This window comes from Panthera onca, chromosome D1, assembly GCF_046562875.1.
Source record: "Panthera onca isolate mPanOnc1 chromosome D1, mPanOnc1 haplotype 2, whole genome shotgun sequence".
NCBI lineage: Eukaryota > Metazoa > Chordata > Mammalia > Carnivora > Felidae > Panthera > Panthera onca.
In genome coordinates this window covers 13,623,172-13,643,349 of record NC_138348.1, presented here as the reverse complement: position 1 = coordinate 13,643,349, position 20,178 = coordinate 13,623,172, and the positions used below count along the sequence as shown (strand labels likewise).

Sequence of the window (20,178 nt, the reverse complement as noted above, 5' to 3'; positions counted from 1 at the left end):
AAGAGCCAATTGCACCAAAGCGTATTTTTTTCAAGGTCATGAGGAATGACAGGTCCAAATGTTGCAAGCTTCTCTACTCTGAAGACAAGTCAGAGAAAATGTAGTTAAATATATAGGGAATGGGACTGGTATAAGGGATGACTTAACTCAGCCCGGGATCCATCCCTTCATATATTCAGCAAAAACTTATAAGTGCTAAATGTATGCCAGACTCTGGAGGACACAAATATAAGACAGGCATCTGCCAATGAGGAGTGCATCATACATCCAGTTACTATATTATCTCTCTGAAACTGCCGCCACCAATAACCAAATCAAGAGCTATGCAAAGCCCGAGAATAAGAGCTGTAGACCTAGGCTCTGCTGCTAACAGGGTATGTGAGTTTTGACAAGACCCCTCTCTTCAGTGTCCTCAGTTTGAAGACAATTTCCCCCCTTGTATACTTTCACTAAAACCAGTCCCATGCTTCCAAGGCCAGTAACCCACCTAGAAAACACTGTTTTATGTCACAAATCAATCATCACTTCTGTAGGTTTTTCCTGGACTCACTTTTTCCTCATCTGCAAAATGGTGCCAATTTTGTATCGGGTTGCAGTGAGAATTAAGAAAGATAGTGTTATGGGTGATGGGCATTAGGAGGGCACTTGTTGGGATGAGCACTGGCTGTTAATATGTAAGAGCTGAATCACTAAATTCTTCCCAGAAATCATTATTACACTATATGTTAACCGACTTAGATTTAAATTTAAAAATATTTCAAAAAACAAACGAACGAACAAAAGGATAGCGTTCCTGTGGCCAGTTGTCCCTCTGGCACAAGGCAGTTTTGTTTTTATCTTGGAGTAAGTATCAATACGGTTACTTCTCACTCTTAAAAATGCCCTTGTTCAGATATTAAAATATAAGAAAAATCTAAGTAGGGTATTTAAGCACTTTGGGGCTTAATAAATGATAGGTTTCCTCCGTGTTAGTGTGGTACTGTGTACGTAGTCCTTTAATATAAAGGCTTCCTAGGGAGCCTGTGAAACTTTAAGGTAGTCTCATTTTTTGTCCTCAAACGCTGGAATATAATAAGTAACACATGCTCATTGAACAAATGAATGACCACGCCCTCCCGGACTAGAGAACTGCCAAAACTGAGCCCCAACTCTGGGTCTCAAGAAACCTACTGAAACTATCTATACGATCTTGAAATTCACAGGACAACTTTACTGACCCCATATTTTATGATGAAACTGGAGTTATAAACGTTTAAATGGCGTGCCGATGTGCTCCTAGCGTGGAAGTCGTGGCTGAGATTGGAATTTTTTGTTTTTTTTTTTTATTCTTAGTCCAGGGTTTTATAAAATAGAGAAGTGTACAGCCCTGTAGAAAGTGACAGGCATAATTAGAACTGGAGAACCGGTATAAAGATCTGGTTTTTGGTTACATGCAGTCTGATGAGTTGGTGAGATTGATTAGTTGGGATTTAGACAAGATCGTGTTATGAGGCATTTGTTGAAAGACTCACATTCGCCTACGACCCCAGTGAGCTGAATCTTCACGAGGTCAGATGGGCCGGAGGATTCGCTGTATCACGAATAAGCAAGGGAAAGAGGCAAAATAGTTTAGCTTTCGGATGACACTGAGAGAATGGTATTAAGGAGGAAAAATCAGTTTCACTGTGACTTTCTTCCCTTCCAGTGTTTCCCTTCCAGACCTTTACCAACCAGAACACTAAATTAATGTTTTTTCACTTTAAGAGAAAAGATACTCATTAAGAAAGCTGGTAACATGACGTAGGACAACAGGGTTTATTATATCCTCTGCTTTACCATGATGACCTTAAGTCTTTCAACATTACATTATTATCCTTAAAACAAATCAACCAAATCCAAAAAATGCAAATATAATGTCATCGCAGTAGAGATTCTGATAGGTTTATTATACATAAATTTGATGATAAATTTAGAATACATCTATTCCAGAGAGAAAGAGGTAGCTAGCTATAAGACGTGATTGATCGATACTTAAAGATGATCCAATCCCACAACAATCTCTTTTGGTAAATGAAGGAAATGAGGCTCACAGCCATGGAATAGCTTGTTCCTATTAACGTAGCTAAGTTAAAACTGTGCGATTGTAATTTCATTATTCTCGTTCCAAGTGTAGTCCCTTATAATACACAATAATACCTTAAGCACTGATTAATCAAGTACTGAGAGACTGTAGCTCATGATAACAGTACATTCTCTGATTATTTTGTTTACTCTAGGCTTTAATTTTATTTACATATGAACAAAGTGCTAGTTAGTATTTTTCTTAGCTATGCTGTCATCATGTTACCATCATGCCAAACAAATGTAGGGAGGAAGTAATTCAATGGGACATTTGATGTTGTGAAGGACCAATAATTGGGTTCATCATTTGTGTTACTCTTTTTTTTAAATTTTTTAAATGTTTATTTATTTTTGAGAGAGAGCCAGCACAAGCAGGGGAGGGGCAGAGAGAGATGAGACAGAATCAGAAGCAGGATCCAGACTCTGAGCTGTCAGCACAGAGCCCCACACGGGGCTCGAACTCTTGAGCCTTGAGATCATGACCTGAGCCCAAGTCAGGAGCCATCCAGGCACGCCTATTTGTGTTAATCTTAAAATAAATTGTTGTTTGTTCTAGCAATGAGGTAACCTATTGTACATAGAATTATCAGTTAAATGTCTTTAAGGGTTACATTTTCCTTTTCTGTCAAAAGAAGCAAACATAGGAAAGGAAGAAAGTTGGCTTGAAAAGGTCTGGATGGGAACTAAGATAGGCGTGGGCTGTGTGAACTGTTTACCACCCTTTGTCCGCCCAACTCCAAGCTACTGATCAAAACAAACTAATCAGAACACATTGATTAGATCTAAACAATTGGTCTAAATAAAACAATTTTAGGAAAACTACACAAAAATACTCACTTCCATTTGTTTACATGTTTCAGCTATGTGTTCCTTTGTGAGAATGGTTTTGCAAATGTTTTCTGCATTTTTAACTTTGCCACTCATTTATGGAGCCGAAGAGTAAAATGGATGGGTCATTTTTGTGAAGCAAAAAATAAGCTTTCCATTTGATGTACCTTTGGGCATTTCGCGTTCCTTTATCAAAACGAATTTAATATTGTTTCTAACTCATAAATAGCCAACCAAGTATGTTGTTATATTTCTTATTTGGTAATATTTGAGAGAATTTCAAATGTTACTTTTGTTCAGAAGAAAGTTGATTAGAAGTAGATGTTTCTAATCCTTATTCATGTCTCAAGCAAACATATAAAGTTATATATATTAAGGCACATATAACACAAAAAAAGCACCCTGCTTGTAATGAATTTGACTAGTTGGTTACTGATTTTGCCTTTTACTTTTTGAATCAATGTTAAACCAGTCCATCAAGAATGCTTCATTTACTGATTTTATATGACCTTCATATTTAGGTAAACGAAATGGTTGCATTTTAGTTGTTGAATATCTGAGAGTGGAATTGCACTTTTATTTTCTTCTAAATTGTAAAACAAATAAGTGAGGAAATTTTTGAAATAGAGTAGCTAATTTAACGGCATGTTAATCAAAGGCCATATATATGGGTATTAAGCATAATAATGCTAAATTATATTCTATTCTCTGAATTCAAAGAATAATTATTTTAAAAAACAATTCTTTTTAGAGCTTCAAAATACAGGAAACATTTATTTCCACAAATGTGTGTGTGTGTGTGTGTGTGTGTGTCACATTTTACTAAGAATAAATCATTACTCCTTACTAGTCATCTCAGCCCTGCATGGTCTGGCTGCCTCATGAACTTTAAATGAAGCAATATTTTGATATATTTGTTACAAAGCAAGCTTGTATGTATGTAAAGGGGTCAAAATTGGTCTAAACCAAAAAGTAGATGCATAGTCTTATTTCCTTGTTCACTACCAAATTAACACAGATGTGAAATGTTATGTCCAAAATCCCTTATCTGAATTTCTCCACCTGAGTTAAAAATTCAGGATGTTTCTCTATATGAAGATGCTTTAGGTCCTCCAGCAGTCATAAGATGTTTCATCTTACTGTTATAATGTCAAGCAATTAATTTCAGATAGTCTATGATTTTAGAGAACTAAAATTTCATAGTAAGTAAGCAAATAGTCACCCAATGAAAGAAGTTATTTTGGCACATTAAAGCTGCAATTTGCCCTTGGAGAATATGTGTTCCTGCTGAGTTTGCAGCTGGCTTTATGTGTTCTTTATGAATGGCAGGACAAACATTGACGGTTCAAGGTCTTATTTATTGTCTTACTTCATATCCAGAAGTCAGCCATCTTAGATTAACAGTTAACTTTATGTCCCATTAAGACCCCTCCTGTCTTCTGTTTTGCAATAGCTCTCCTTAAAGCTCCTTTCACATCTTGGTTCCTTAGGCTATAGATCAAGGGGTTGAGCATAGGTGTGATCACAGTGTAGAACACTGCAATGATCTTGCCCCCAGCCCTGGAGGACTTCGACTGGGGTCTCATGTACATGAAGATGGCAGTTCCATAGAACAAGGCCACCACTGTCAGATGGGAGGCACAGGTGGACAGTGCCTTGTGCCTTCCAGAAGCTGACCGTATCCTGAGGACTGATAGAAGGATTCGGGCATAGGAAACAACAATCAGGAGAAAAGGAATGAAGACGATGATAATACTGAAGATGAAAACAACCAGCTCAGTAAATGAGGTGTCAGTGCAAGCCAACCTCAGGACAGAAGGGACCTCACAGAAAAAGTGATTCAGGACATTGGGCCCACAGTAGGGCAAACTCAAGGTGAGGACATTGATAACCATGGAGCTCAGGAAGCTACTGGACCAAGAAATGGCTGCCAATTGGACACAGATACTTTGGTTCATAATGACAGTATAATGAAGAGGGTGACAAATGGCTACATATCTGTCATAAGCCATGACCCCAAGAAGAACACATTCAATCATTCCAAAGGAGAGGGAGAAGTACATCTGAGTAGCACAGCTAGAGAATGGAATGGTCTTTTTCCCCACCATGTTGGACAGCATTTGTGGGACATTGGTGGATATATAGCAGATATCTAGAAAGGATAAATTAGTGAGGAAGAAGTACATGGGGGTTTGGAGACAAGGTTCTATCTGAATAACAGTGATAATTATAATATTCCCCACTACTGTTAACAAATAGAAAAACAAGAACATAATAAAAAGAATGAGCTGCATCTTTGGCTGAGATGAGAGGCCCAGGAACACAAATTCAGTCACAGTGAAGTTTGTTTTTATCATATCCATTATTCAAACCACCCCCTTTTTACAGAAGCATCCACTTGAAGACAAACATCAAATGTCCTATATCTCAGTGTTGGAAATTTAAGACATAAATAGGAAAGCAAAGAAAAGTCTTGATCTGGAATCATGCCTTGAATATCTGAGTTGTACTACAAATGGAAAGCTTTTCTTCTACTTTTGGAGGCCATAGTCTCTTGATGAGGTTAAGATTTCCAAACTCAACGACTCTTTTTAAGTTAAGCAGATATTCTTGAATCTTCTCCAAGAATATGCTCTTTGGTTGGTTTATAATCTGTTCAAAACCTACTCATTCTTCAAAGCCTTCCTCATGCCCTACATTTTTAAAAAGGTCTAATTATGTCCTTGCTGCACACCCAACAACAGAGCAGCATGACGTAGAACTTAAGTAAAAATCAAGGAAGGGCATAGCTTCCTGTGCTAACCTAAGAGTAATGGCAGGAACAGATTGGCAGATACATTCTTCTGTATCACTCTGAGACAACCTTCTCCTGCTTAGACACCCGGACACCCGAAGAACGAAGACTGCACACACCAACAAAACCAGTCATGGATCACACAAATGGCCAATTCTACCAGCCTCACCACCTCCATATTGTGGGGTCTTGGATAGTTTCATTAGATAAAAAAAATGGGAGAAGTGATTTTTTGCAGATTAAATTAAATGATGTGTATAAAGAATTTAAGACAATATCTACATGCGAGAGCCAGTCCGCAAATAACATCCAGTATTAATTGTTCTGCTAATGTACAGTGATGCTACATTTATCTAGAATTCACTTCTGTAATAAAAACTGTTTCAGAGAAGTCAAATGAATGAAAAAGATCCAGACAAGTTAAAGTTACCAGGTCTACTCATTGAGAGCTCCTCATCTCCCACCCTGTGCCTACTTACTCTAAATTTATTTATGCACTAAGTTAGTGTGTTTGGCTAACTGACTTGCAGCCATGAGCAGATCAAAAGCAGTGACTTAAGGCAGATACATAGGGTAAGGAAGTGTCCCAGAGACAGGCGCAGTTACAGCAGCCAGAAGAACTGCCAATCATTCATTCACTCATTTGTTCATTCATTTTTGTCTTTCTTTCTTTTTTTTTCATTCTTTTTTTTTTTCAAAAATGCCTTTATAATAATCTAGTATGTACCAGATGCTGGGCATACACTGGTAAACCCAATAGACATTGTCGACAGTCTCAGAGCTCAGAGTTGAGTGGCAAGTTGTGATGAAGAAAACAGCCCCTTCCCCGAGAGCATGGGGAATCTTACCAGGAAGACCTTTAAGAACCAAGTAGTTGTGGGTCATGAAAAAGACCACTTTATCCAATACATCCTTTCTCAAATAGTATCGAGTCACATGTAATGTCTTTTAAAGGGCTTTCTTATATTTTGATTTGAATCAGGGCTTTTCAAATCAAATAATTCAGTGAACTGATACACTAAATTATCTAAAATCTGAAGTCTAGGGATACAGGAGGGGCGGACCTGGAAAGAGGAGGGAGAAGTCAGGTCACAGTCCTGTGTTCACCTGAAGCAGCAGGAAATGGAGTGAGCAGGAGTTTCAGAGCTTCCTCCCAGTCCCTTCAAACAGCACTAAGAAAGTTCTGTTGCAAGGAAGAAACGTTTTGGTGATTCTAGAAGTGACTATGACATAAATGACATCCACAGTGAGTTTCTCTGTTGACAAAGTGACACACACTCAGGAGATCGCACCGTTAGTAGTGAGGTGGATGGGGTGTGCCACTGGAGAGCAGGATGACACGTGTGGGTCCGCCACGTGCCCGTGCACAATTCATGACACCAACCTGTGCCCAACTGTCCTCATCCGTGGGACTGGGGCAGAGCAGGCTCCTCAAAATTGACGGACGAGATAAATGAGATAATGCAAGTAAAACACCTAAAATAGAATTAGACATATATAGTAAGAACTCAATATATGTTAACTATTATCATTATGATTCGTGTGATTCTCGCTAAAGAATCTTGTCAAGTGCACAGATCATGAATTATTGGCATTCTTCACCCACTCCCCTAAATGGCAGAGAGACTAAGTCTTTAAGATGCTAAACAACTTGTCCTAAATCACTGAATTACTGAATATATATACAACACACATGTGTCTAATATAGCTGTGTCTACAGTGAGAAAACCACGGCAAATGTAACAGTCCTGGTTCCCTAGGCATGTATGCATATGTAGAATTGTTCACATAAAGGAACGTAAGTATACTGGCTCCACATTTAGTGCCTTTACATGCACAAACAGCATTTTTAGTTACTTGATGGCTACAGCTGCTGAAAGAGAGTTAGAATCCATTCAATTGTCACTTTCCAGGATACAAATCTGTTTCTATTCCTATCAGAACACAGAGTTGCAAGTCCATTACAAGGAAAAGAGGAATAAAGACACTTTTGCAGAGGAACGTACCTCCTATAATAGGAAGCAAGCTCACCCAATTAGATATAGGTTGAAAAGCCCTGGATAGTTGGTAATTACCTGTAGATTCTATACAGCCATCTCAAGCAAGCAACCAACCCCCTAGCTGACTGCGCACGTCCGTCTTACCTCTCAAGGCAAAAAGCTACGGTTGCTAAATGCCTCCTTCCAACTTTTCTGCCTGGAAAACTCAGTTCTATTCAGCCCTTTAAATAGTAGGCATGTATGACATTCTCTTGGAAACTCTCCCTAATCTAATTCATCTGAACAAAGTTAACGAGAGCACCCTCTGCTGAACCATTTTCATCCTTTGAACATACTTGATTGTTGTCCTTATGTGAGTGAATACAAAGTTGTGAGTCTATCTCTCCAATTGACTTTGGGTTTCTAGGGATCCTGTTAGGTTTATTTATGTTTTGCCATTCCCTGGCACATAATAAGCACTCTCAAATGTTGATAAAACTCAAATAAACTCTTCTTAGTTCTTATTTTTCTTAAGTCTGGAGCTTAGATGAAGAATAAATCTGAGCCGTAATTTTAGTGGAAGAATAGAGTCCGGCAAAATCATTTACTACCAAATCACTTATTTTTCTAAACAATACTGCCTAAGGCTCAAAAAGCCACCTAATTCAGTTTGGAGAAAAGGGAGAGGGAGAGAGAGAGAGAGAGAGAGAGAGAGAGAGAGAGAGAGAGATAGTTAATGCGACTTGTTACCAAGAAGGTACAACGTGTGCTAACTTATACTTTACTTAAGCTCAGGTTATTTTGTCTTCATATAGACACAGCATATCAGGCATGTTACGTATTTCACAGAAAAATGGCTGCTCTTTCTGTTCTGCAAGTCACAGCAAGAAATCTACAATATATTTTACATCATGCTAGAGAAATCTACTGTTCCTTCATAAATTCAGGATTTTTAAAAGCTACATCTTTAATCTTTGCCATATAAATCATGTGTGCAATGGAAAACATTTTTTGCTACAAATTGTTTATTAAGTTTGAAGGATAGATTTTGATGTGTAGCAATGATATTATCGGTCTTTCATAATCCATACCTCCTTTTCCAGGGATAATGTTGCAAGGCACCGTAGTGTTGGGGTAAAAATCAACTCTGGAAAAAGACCATCTGAATATGAATTCTGACTCTACCGGCTCTCTGGTGGGTCATTCAGGTAAGTTTCAAAACTTTTCTAAGCCTTTTTTTTTCTCCTAGCTCAAGTGGGAACTATATTAGTATCTAATTCATAGGATTATCTTAATGATTACATTAGAAAGTCCATCTAGCAATTTTAGCATAGTATCTGACACATAGAACCTAAGAAATCATAGCTCACAATATAAACTCCAGGCTTGTAACCAATTTGCTATAAATAGCAAAATCTGCTTCAGATTCTGTGTCTCCCTCTCTCTCTCTGCCCCTCCCTCACTCCCACTGTGTGTCTCTCTCTCTCAAAAATAAATAAACATTAAAAATTTTTAACCAAAAGAGTAAAGATAGCATCAAAATCCTGTTTCCCACCTAGTTAGGGAAAAACTTTAGGAAAAGCTAACCAGGAAGACCTTAAATATTTTTGCCAGTGAATCCATTGGTGAGTTTTTAAAATTATACTAGAAAAAGAATTAATCATACTTTTGCAAAAGCATTACTAAGATTGTTTACGAACTGCACTGTAGATGATAATTTACCACTTAGTGTAAATTAGCTACACAAAGTCTTTTTTTAAGTTTATTTATTCATTTATTTTGAGAGAGGGAAAGAACACAAGCAGGAGAGGGGCAGAAAGAGAGGGAGAGAGAGAATCCCAAACGTGTCCCATGCTGTCAGCACAGAGCCGACATGGGTCTCAATCTCACGAACCCAGAGATAATGACCAGAGCCAAAACCAAGAGTCGGACACTTAACTGACTGAACAACTCAGGCATCCATTTCAAAAAGTCTTTTAAACAAATAATGGGGGTTTGGGTTTGATGCAACATGGAGGAGAAGGAGGCAAATATGAAAATGTGAAAGCAAGGGGTCCAAGGAGGCCATGCTCTGAGAGGGAGCCAACCCCACACTCCAGCAAGAATACCATGTTAGTAAACATCAATAACACAAGCTAACAAATTGTGATATTCAGAACAGGCACCCCCGCCACCCCCACCTGCAAAACAAAACAAAACAAACAAACAAAAACTTCTTTATGGAAAAGGAAAAAATCACCCAAGAAGAAAATGATATTAATTCTGTGCATTATAATTCTCTATTTGTGTGACAAATATTTTTGTAGGTACTTTGCTGGTATTAAATTGTATCTTTACACAATAACTCCAAAAGGTACTTAGATCCATTCTGAAGAGGAAACAATTGAAGATGAGAGAAACTATGCCGTTTTCTTAGTCAGAGCATTTAGCTGAGCCATCATTTGTACTTTAGTCTGCTTAACTCCAAAATCTTCTAGTTAAATAACTGATAGCTTCATTTCACTCTTCCTTTTTTCTTTTACATCTAATAGACAATTGTAATCGTAGGCACAACAGATAAAACCTACCCGAAGGCCATAACCAATGCAAAGCAATAACCTGCTTCATACCTCTCCGCACCACATACTCATGTACACAAAAACCGATGAGAGATGGTGCTATAATCCCATTCAGCCCTTTTGTAAAGATGATGAATGCATACAGAGTGCAGCCCCGAAGTCATCTGAGTATCCTTGCTTCGGGACCTTTGGCTGAATTTGAGATTCTTGAGGGATAATGTCCCAGATCAGTAATTAAAACTTAATTATGTGTTCCGAGGTATTCCTGGTTGATGCATTTGTTGGTTGCTCCTCCTCCCCTCCCTGCTCTGCAGATGAACCTGTATCAAGGTTAAAGTGACCCTTCCAAGTGATCAGGGTGTCCTCATCCTTCAGTACTGCCTAATACCAGTCATCATAAATATGAGCAAGTGCATTCACTGCAAGAAGAGCAAAACGTAAAATCCAGGGTTCGGAGACCAAACACAGAGTCATTTCCTGGAACCTACTGGAATTTCGGGATGCCAATGATGCTAGTGTACTCTCAACTATCCACATAGCAAATGTGAACCCTACACTCCCCTTTCCATGATCATAGCAAACTCTGGAACCATGTACTATTGCATAGTGATGAAATACAAACTGTTTCTAGGCAAACAGTAGGGCCAGCGTGGGGACTTCCTACATGTGACCTCAAACACATCACTTCACTTTCGTGAGCCTCAGCTTATGCGTCTTTAAAATGGACACAAAAAGTCTAGACCACTATATTGCTCCCTTGTTATGGAACCAAAGGGAGGAAGTGAAAAAAAAAAAAAAAAAAGGGAAGAAAATAGGGAAGGAAGAGAGAAAGGGAGGGAAGTAAAAAGTTAACATTAGTTAAGTCCTTCCAATGTACAAAGAGCCAGCTGAGTCAAATCATGCCTTCACATAATGATATCACTTAATCTGGTAATTCTCAAATCCTGAATGGCTGTTGTAGTTTCTTTGGCTTTATTTATCAATTTATTCTTCAATGCCCAGACCTACCCTGAATCAATTAAATCATAATCCTTGCAGATAGGACTCTGATATAGGTACTTTTAAAAGCTCTCCAGGTGAGCCCTTAACACCTGATTTTCCGACATTTTTAGTGGGAAAAAAAAGATACATTTGTGGATTTACACAAAACAGCCCAAAATATTGAACCTCTTAGGGGGTTTCATACTGTTGCTTCCACTTTTTTCCCTACTGTATTCCAACTTTTAAGAACCACTGTTGAAAACAATCTAAAAAGTACTGCATCCAAGATTTTTTGGAATGTCCAATTCTACTTTGAGAAAGCTGGAAACTCCCAGAGTAGATCCCTACCAGGTGTCCACCTCTCAGAGTGCATTGGCTTTGGAATTGCAATTGAAGCTGCTCAGTATACAAAGGAAAATCAATACATGGAACATATCTGTTATCGTATATTTGAGCCTCACAACTCTGAGAAACAGAGAGGACTCCACTAGACTGAAATCCAGAAGGAGCAATTACTTTCATAGGTTTGTGTAGTTTACAAGTGATATGAAAAGCGCTGAAGGTTTTCTCACATTAATATGTACATTGTCTGGGTCCATGGTCAGCACAAAGACCTATTATAAATTCCGGAGGTCTTTTTTCATATTTTTTTTACATTTATTTATTTTTGAGAAACAGAGTGAGACAAAGCATGAACAGAGGAGGGGCAGAGAGAGAAGGAGGCACAGAATCTGAAGCGGTCTCCAGGATCTGAGCAAGCGGTCAGCACAGAGCCTGTTGCAGGGCTCCAACCCACAAACTGTGAGATCATGACCTAAGCCAAAGTCATACGCTCAACTGACCAAGCCACCCAGGCGCCGCTAAATTCCGGAGGTTTTTTGAAGCAATATGGTATCCTACTGATGATAAGATGACATGATCTTATATAGAGAAAACCCAAAAGACTCCATCAGAAACATGTTAGAACTATTACAAAATTTTAATAAAGCATTGGGGTAAAAGAAATCAAAATGCAAACATTAGTTGCATTTATATACCTTAACAACAAACTATCTGAAAGGAAAATTAAGGCAAAAATCCCACTTACCCTAGCATCAAAACAAATAAAATATTTAGGAATAAATTTAACCAAGGAGGTAAAAGATCTGTACACTAAAAACTAAAAGACATTGATGAAAGAAATTGAAAAAAAACATAAGTAAATGAAAAAGAAAGCCACTGTTTATGGGTCAGAAAGAAAAAGATTGTTAAAATTTCCATACTACTTTAAAATGTCCATACTGCCCCAAAACAACCTACAGATTCAATCTATCAAAACCTCTATGGCATTTTCCCCAGATATATATAAAAAAAAAATAATGCATATGGAACCACGAAAGGCCATGAACAGCCAAAACAGTCTTGAATAAAAACAAAGCTGGTGGCATCATATTTTCTGATTACAAAATTCTGTAATTAAAGAGTATGGTGCTTGACTAAAAACAGACATGTACACCAATGGAATTGAATACCGAGCCCAGAAAAGGCTGATCATTGAAGGTCAACCTATCTTCAACAAAGGTGCAAAGGAACCCACAATGGGGAAAGATGGTCTCTTCAGTAAACATAAAGAAAACTGGATATACACATGCAAAAGAGTGGAACTGGACTCTTAATTACCCACTGTATACAAAACTCAATTCGAAATGGATTAAAAACTTACATGTAAGACTTAAAACTGTAAAGCTATGAGGAGAAAACATAGGGAAACAGGCTTCCAACATTCTCAGTGCAGATTTCCTTTTCTGCAATCAGTGCCCTGCAGTTCACATCTGTGATGGAGCACGAGAACTTTCACACTGTCCTTTCCAAGAGCTCCATCCATATACTCTCTCAGACCTCCTTGTCACTAACTTTCCAGTCTTATTCCCAGTCCCTGCTCAATTAGTCCATCCACTAGTTACTGTTAATAAAACAGTATAGAGATACACCTCAGACTGCCACTCTTTCTATGCTCAGAGAAGACAATCCATTGTACCGCTTGATATTTTGCATGACTTTCACACACTTAAGATCTAAATTTGTATCCTTACTACTACTGCCCACTTAAGGATCAGTAATTCTTAGAGGACAGTCTATGTTTTAGAGAAAATAAATAACTTGTGCCTGAAATACTCTGTTGTGTCTAGAAAACATAGATGCTTCTAAAACAATAAGGACAGGAACAAAAGGAACCGACTTAAAGGGTCCCATATGGTTGAAGTTGTGGCATTCTGAGTATCAAAGAAAAATCATGATAATAACCAGAATAGTATACTTTTTATTGCAATATATTGAACAAATGAAATCCAAGGAGTCCAGGATACTCATAAAAAGAGAAGTATATATAGAGAGTGTAAGAATGTAGTGATATCGGGGCACCTGGGTGTCTCAGTCGGTTAAGTGTCCAACTTCAGCTCAGGTCATGATCTCGTGGTTTGTGAGTTTGAGCCCCATGGTAGGTTCTGTGCTGACAGCTCAGAGCCTGGAGGTTGCTTCGAGTTCTGTGTCTCCCTCTCTCTGGCCCTCCCCGGCTTTCTCTCTCTCTCCCTCTCTCTCTCTTTCTCAAAAACGAGTGAATGTTAAAAAATTAAAAATAAAAAAGAAGGTAGCAATAAAACAAAAGAAAGGGAAATATTCATTTTGATTGGGTTTTAAAAAATGGCAATATGATTAAATATAGAGAGAGAAATACATATAAATATATAGAAATTCAAATAAATATCAATATGTCCATGTTTTATTGGTATAAGCAGCAAATAATAACTATAAAGATCTATGTTTTCCAAATAGTGCCAGTAAAACTGGGAGTTGTACAAAGATCAGAAAGAAATAGTCAGCACTGAGGAATACTACTACTAATAATAATCAGTAGCAGCTATAACACCAGAGAATAACCAATTGAAAAAGGGTAGTTCTGATATTCTGAATTAGATAATAATTCTTAAATGAAAAGCTAACTATGCAGATTCAATCTTTGATTTAACAGATGAAGATTAAATACACTTACTAACTAGAATAAAGTTATTATAAGATTAAATTTTTCTTGAATTATTCTCATGTATTAAATTAATGCATAATAATAACATAAAACGGGTTATTTAATGTTGGCTGAGAATTGAAAAAATAATTTTAGAAGGAGTATCATTTTTCAAAAAAAAAGACAAAAAAACACTTCTGTTTGAAAAGTCATATTGACATTAAAAGTTTAATAATAAAAGAGGAGAATTAATCATTTGACATGTTTCTCCTGTTTTATTTACTTTAGGAAAACTATTCTATTTTCCAAATAAGAAATGACTGCTGGCCTGAGAAGATATTTTTATTCATTTTTGTTTTGTAAATTTACCTTGAGGAGATTTCCAAATAAGTTTATTACAACATGAAAAGATTACAATAAGCATATAAGTAATCTTAGGAAGTTAGCACACTACATATAAACATTATGAAGAAATTAACTAAACCTATGGTATTGATGTTAACCACATATTTTGTCATCACTGCATTGAGAATGTCTTATCTTCAGTAAGTAATCAGTGGGAAAAAAATCAATTCTATTGAGTATTTAATTATACCATAAATTGCTAGGGTTCTTGAGGAAACACAATGAATTCCTGAATCCTTCATGGGTCCACTTGTGATAAGTTTGCCTTGATTAATCCTTACGTTTCAGTCTCCTTGGTTTATCACTTTTAGAGCCCAATCTCCTACATGCTTCCTGAATTTGTGCCAATACAGATAGGGAGGATCTTATAAATTTCTTAGCGTAAATTTCCTCTAAGAGAAAGTCTTTGATTTCTTCATCTGGGCTAATGATATTTAATTTCATTGCAGAGTCAATGTGGTATGGTGAATTTGGGTGTTGAGAATTACATAAGTCCATAAGGAAACTTTTTTAAATTTTTTTATTAATTAATTAATTCATTTATTTATTTTTGATGGAAAATGAGAGTGAACATGCAAGTGGGGGAGGGGCAGAGAGAGAGACAGAGAGAGAGAGAGGGAGAGACTCTGTAAGCACAGAGCCTGGCATGGGGCTCAAACCATGAGATCATGACTTCAGCCAAAGTCCAATGCTTAACCAGTTGAGCCGCTCAGCTGCCCCCATGAGGCAACTTCTTAAGCATAGTCATTGGAAAACTTGTCCAGAGAAAAGCTATTTCCCTCAAGTGGGCAAATTTAGGGACTGTCTCTTCAAGCAAGGATTTTTGTTTTTGGATCTGTCCTTGTCTACCCAATATCACTATCCCATTGCTTAATGGTTGTAATTCTTCCCTCCATCAATTATTTTAGCTTACCATAAAATCTCTGGCTGTGCTTAGTATTTAGAGTTGACCCTTGAACCACACAGGGGTTAGTGGCACTGACCCACACATATTCAAAAATCAGTATATAAATTCTGACTCCCCAAAAACTTACCGACTAATGGCCTACCATTGACTGGAAGCCTTAGTGATAACATAAACACATATTTTGTATGTTCTATGTATTTGATACTGTATTTTTACAATAAAGTTAGAGAAAAAAATGTTATGAGGAAAATCACAAGGAAGGGAAAATATATTCACAACACTTCCTGTATTCATTGAAAAAAATCTGCATGTTAAGTGGATCCACACAGTTCAAACATGTGTTGTTCAAAGGTCAATGTCATTGGTATTGCTTCTCTGCAGTCCTCACAATCAGTCCCTGGCTTGGACCTCAACCATATCTTTCCTAAAGGACTAATGGAAATGGGAAGCTCCCTCAAACCCACAGTGGAAGCTTTCCAAATGCACTTTCATGTTTACCATCAGGTAATCACAGTTTGGGGTTCAAAAGACCCTATGATTTTTCCAATCAATGCTATTGTGGTTGTGATCAATCCTAACGCCAGTTGATTTTTCAGTGCTTTGCTCTTTTACTGCACTTCAAGCTGTGACATTGCTGGTAATGATTAACACAAGAAACGACAGGTGCTGGTGAGGATGTGGAGAAAGGGGAACACTCTTGCACTGTTGGTGGGAATGCAAACTGGCACAGCCACTCTGGATAATGATATGAAGGTTCTCAAAAAAACTAAAAATAGAACTAACTACCTTATAATTCAGCAATTGCACTACTAGGTATTCATCCAAAGGATACACAAATACTGATTCAAAGGGACACATGCACCCTGATTGTGGGGAATAAGCTTAGGAATCCCTGGGCTTATACCAATGGGTTAACAAGGCATTAAGAAGTACAAAGTCATAGGATGCTCACACCCAAGTTTGGGTAAACTCAAACCCAGAGTTTGACCCCAGAATAGGGAGGTGCAGAGTCCCCAGAATAGAGAGGGAGGGGTAAAGGCCCCAGAATAGAGAGGGGCACAAAGGCACCCAATACAAAGGTATATGAGGTAAGCAAGATTAGGCCTTCAGGGCAGAAGCGCCCCGCCCCCCCCACCCCAATTTAGCACCATAGCAGAAAGTTGCTTTCACAGGAGGGAAGGACCAAGTTAGGTAAACAGGTAAATTGAGTTATAGACCGCTGTGTTGAAGGTAAAGCAGCCCAGAGTGGAGATGGTTAACAACAGAAAAGGTGCCTTGTTAACCCTGAAGTTATTTCCCCTCTCTGTCTTATCCCCTAGGCTAGCTAAGGTAACAGACATGGCGCCTCCTGTATGCCATTAAGAACCATCTGCCCATCTTCCCAGCGCCAGGATTTTGTTTTATATTGACCCAAACCCCAAACACCATATATATTCAAAACCCCAACTTAATGTTCCCAGCTTCTTTGTCTCTTTGTGCATGCCCATCATGTTTGTAAGCCTTCTGATCTTAATAAATATGGGGCAAGACCCTTGTTCGGGGCTCTTATCTTTTCCGGGACATTAGCCATCTCTCACTTTTCATCCTGCGTCCTGCTCTTTTGCTACACAAAAGAGAGCTTGAGACTTAGAGCCTACAACACCTGACGTTTATAGCAGCATTATCAACAATAGCCAAACTATGGAGAGAGCCCAAATGTCCATCGACTGGTGAATGGATAAACAAGATGTGGTGTCTGTATATATACATATATATACACACATATACAATGGAATATTACTCAGCTCTAAGAAAGAATGAAATAAGCCAGTCAGAGAAAGACAAATAGCACATTATTTCACTCATTACGTGGAATTTAAGAAACAAAACAGATGAGCATATGGGACGAGGAAAGGTAAAGAGGGAAACAAACCACAAAAGACTCTTAATGATAGAGAACAAACTGAGGGTTGTTGGAGGGGGGTGGGTGGGAGATGGGCTAGATGGGTGATGGGTGCTAAAGAGGGTGCTTGTTGTGATGAGCACTGGGTGTTGAATGTAAGTGATGAACCACTGAGTTCTACTCCTGAAACCAACATTGTTTATGGTAAATAACTAAAATTTAAATTAAAAATAACGTAAAAAAGTATCATGATGCCACTACATGCCATGGCTTACCAGTGTCTCATTTCCCTATTAAATGATGTATCTGCACATTCTTTAAATATGTAATCAAACTAATCTCAGCGACCAGTTTAAGGGTATCATTTTAGGCTACTCCTCATATTAATTACCATATCAGTCAGAGTCGTATCAGGAATCAGATGGCCCAAATTGAAGAGGACTTAATAGAGGGACTATTTATAAAGATGTGAATGGAGTATGGAAAAGCCACAAAGGACAGACTAGTCCTTTGACACAGAATTTTACTACATGTGAGCCTAAAAGGAGAAGGGGAAAGAGCTGTTATCAGAACACAGAGAGAGAGGGAGAGAAAGATTTTTTCGTGAGGAAGATGGGATAAAAACTGTGGCATTGATCTAGGGATTAATGTGGCCTCGATTGGCTGTGCAGGGACAGAGTCTGGGAATACACGTTCTAAACCATCTCTTTTCTTCTGTTAGCTCTTCCCCCAGTGGCCAAATTGACTGATACAGTTCATACAGGTTGGTCTCCTGGAACAGAAGATAGAGTGGCAAAGGATGGCAGTCCATGTAGAAGGGAAAATGGAAAATATACTTAGTATACTGCCTACAGAAATATTGTTACCCGAAACTGGGTCAGCCTCTTGGTGGATGTGAAGCCAAAAAACACAGCAAAGCCAAAGAGTAGCAAAAGGAAGGGTTTTACTTGTAACAAGTAAAGGAGAACACCAAGTGTCTTTCCCAAAGCAGTGCCTCCTGGACTTATAAAAATGGAGACGTTCTAAGCTAAGGGTGCCTACACATTCACCAAGGGGCTTATGCAATGGGGAATCCAACGTGGAATTGGGGCAGGTGGCAATCATAAGATTGCCAAAGTCACAAGAGCCAGCAAAGGTCTGCATCATCGATATACTGGCTCCAGTTGCTTGGGTATCTGAGGTATCTGAGGGCTCACAGGGGTTCAAATCTGGAAAAGATAATTCAAGAGTCTATATCAGGGCAGTCTTCACTTTTGAATCAGCACTGGGAGTTTTACCACTGATTTGTTGTCCCTGGCATGATTAGATTATTTCCAGGCCTGATAATGACTGTTTAGCAGAACACAATGACTTATAGATTCTTTCACAAGATGACCAGAGGCCTAAAATGACTTTTCTTATGTCCAGAAAGCTATGTGTCTTTCATCTTCTTGGGACCTAACTGCTGCTGCTTACAAAATCGGTACCTGTGTGTTTATCAGTAGTCGATCCATATATATATATATATATATATATATATATATATATATATTTATATATTTATATATTTTTATATATGTATATATTTTTATATATTTTATAAATAATATAAATATTATATTTTATAATATAAAATTTATAAAAATATTTTATAAATATAATATAAAATATTATTTTATATTATATGTATATTATATATTATAATATAATATAAAATATAATGTTAATAATTAATTGATAATTAATTATTAATAATTAATACTGATAATATTAATACAATAATATAATATATGTAAAATATATAAATATTTATATTATATATTATAATATATTTATATTATATTATTTTATATATTATAAAATATTATAAAAATTTATATTTATAATATAAATATTATATTTATAAAAATATTTTATAAATAATAATAAATAAATAATAAATAATATAAAATATAAATATAATATAAATATAAAATATAATACATAAATATAAAAATATAAAATAAATAATAAATAAATAAATAATATTAATATAAATATGTATATTATATTTATATATATGGATCATATCTGTTTTACATATATGGATGGATTCAGCAAAACTCAATATAGAATGTGAAGAAAAACTATGGTCAAATAAATCTATCACTGGGGAATTACAGTCTCTAAACAAAACATTTTTGAATCTTTATTAAATAAGGTTGACCTGACTTTGCCCATGCATAGTTTTAATTGCTTTGTTTGCCATTCCCCCAAGCTTTAAAACCATGAGGAATTCCATGGATATAAACCCCTTGAGATTGTGAAACAACAAAAATTCAGCTGAGTAATTTGAAAGATCAAAGATCAGCTTTTTTAAATGATTCATGAATTAGCATATCACTTTGCAAATAGAAAGGAGCTCTGTCAAGCTGTAGGAAAAGAAGTGTTTAAAAGTAGGAAGGAGGTAGAAAAGGGAAACTATTAGCAAAGAATATATTGTTTTAGGCAAGGTCACCTTCCTATGGGGAATGGAAAGAAGGAGTCTATCCGGAGGAGTATCTCACTAATGCTGACCAGGTAATTTCACGCTGACTAGTTGAAGGTTACCTTCTGATGCAGGGGGAGCAGAGTTGAAACTGTAGTTAGGTTCGGTATCGAATCTTGGTTGCTGACATGGGGCCTTAACATAAGTGACTCCATTTGGGGCCTATGATTTTCTTTTAACAGGATCTACCAACTATTGTAGAAAATTCGAGAACTAGCTGACTGACTTGAATATTAGAAT

The 20,178-nt window shown here is 37.2% G+C and overlaps 1 protein-coding gene across 1 annotated transcript; it reads right to left on the bottom strand.

The window, feature by feature from the left end:
• Positions 1-4,325: 4,325 nt before the first annotated feature.
• LOC132660697 (olfactory receptor 2G3-like) lies at positions 4,326-5,291 on the bottom strand. Its single transcript, XM_060604480.2, has one exon. It carries the CDS (start codon positions 5,289-5,291, stop codon positions 4,326-4,328), a length of 966 nt encoding a protein of 321 aa, XP_060460463.2.
• Between the last annotated feature and the right edge of the window lie 14,887 nt (positions 5,292-20,178).

Excerpts from the sequence above, each read along its gene's own strand:
- LOC132660697 (XM_060604480.2), bottom strand. The coding sequence starts at position 5,291 with ATGGATATGATAAAAACAAACTTCACTGTGACTGAATTTGTGTTCCTG.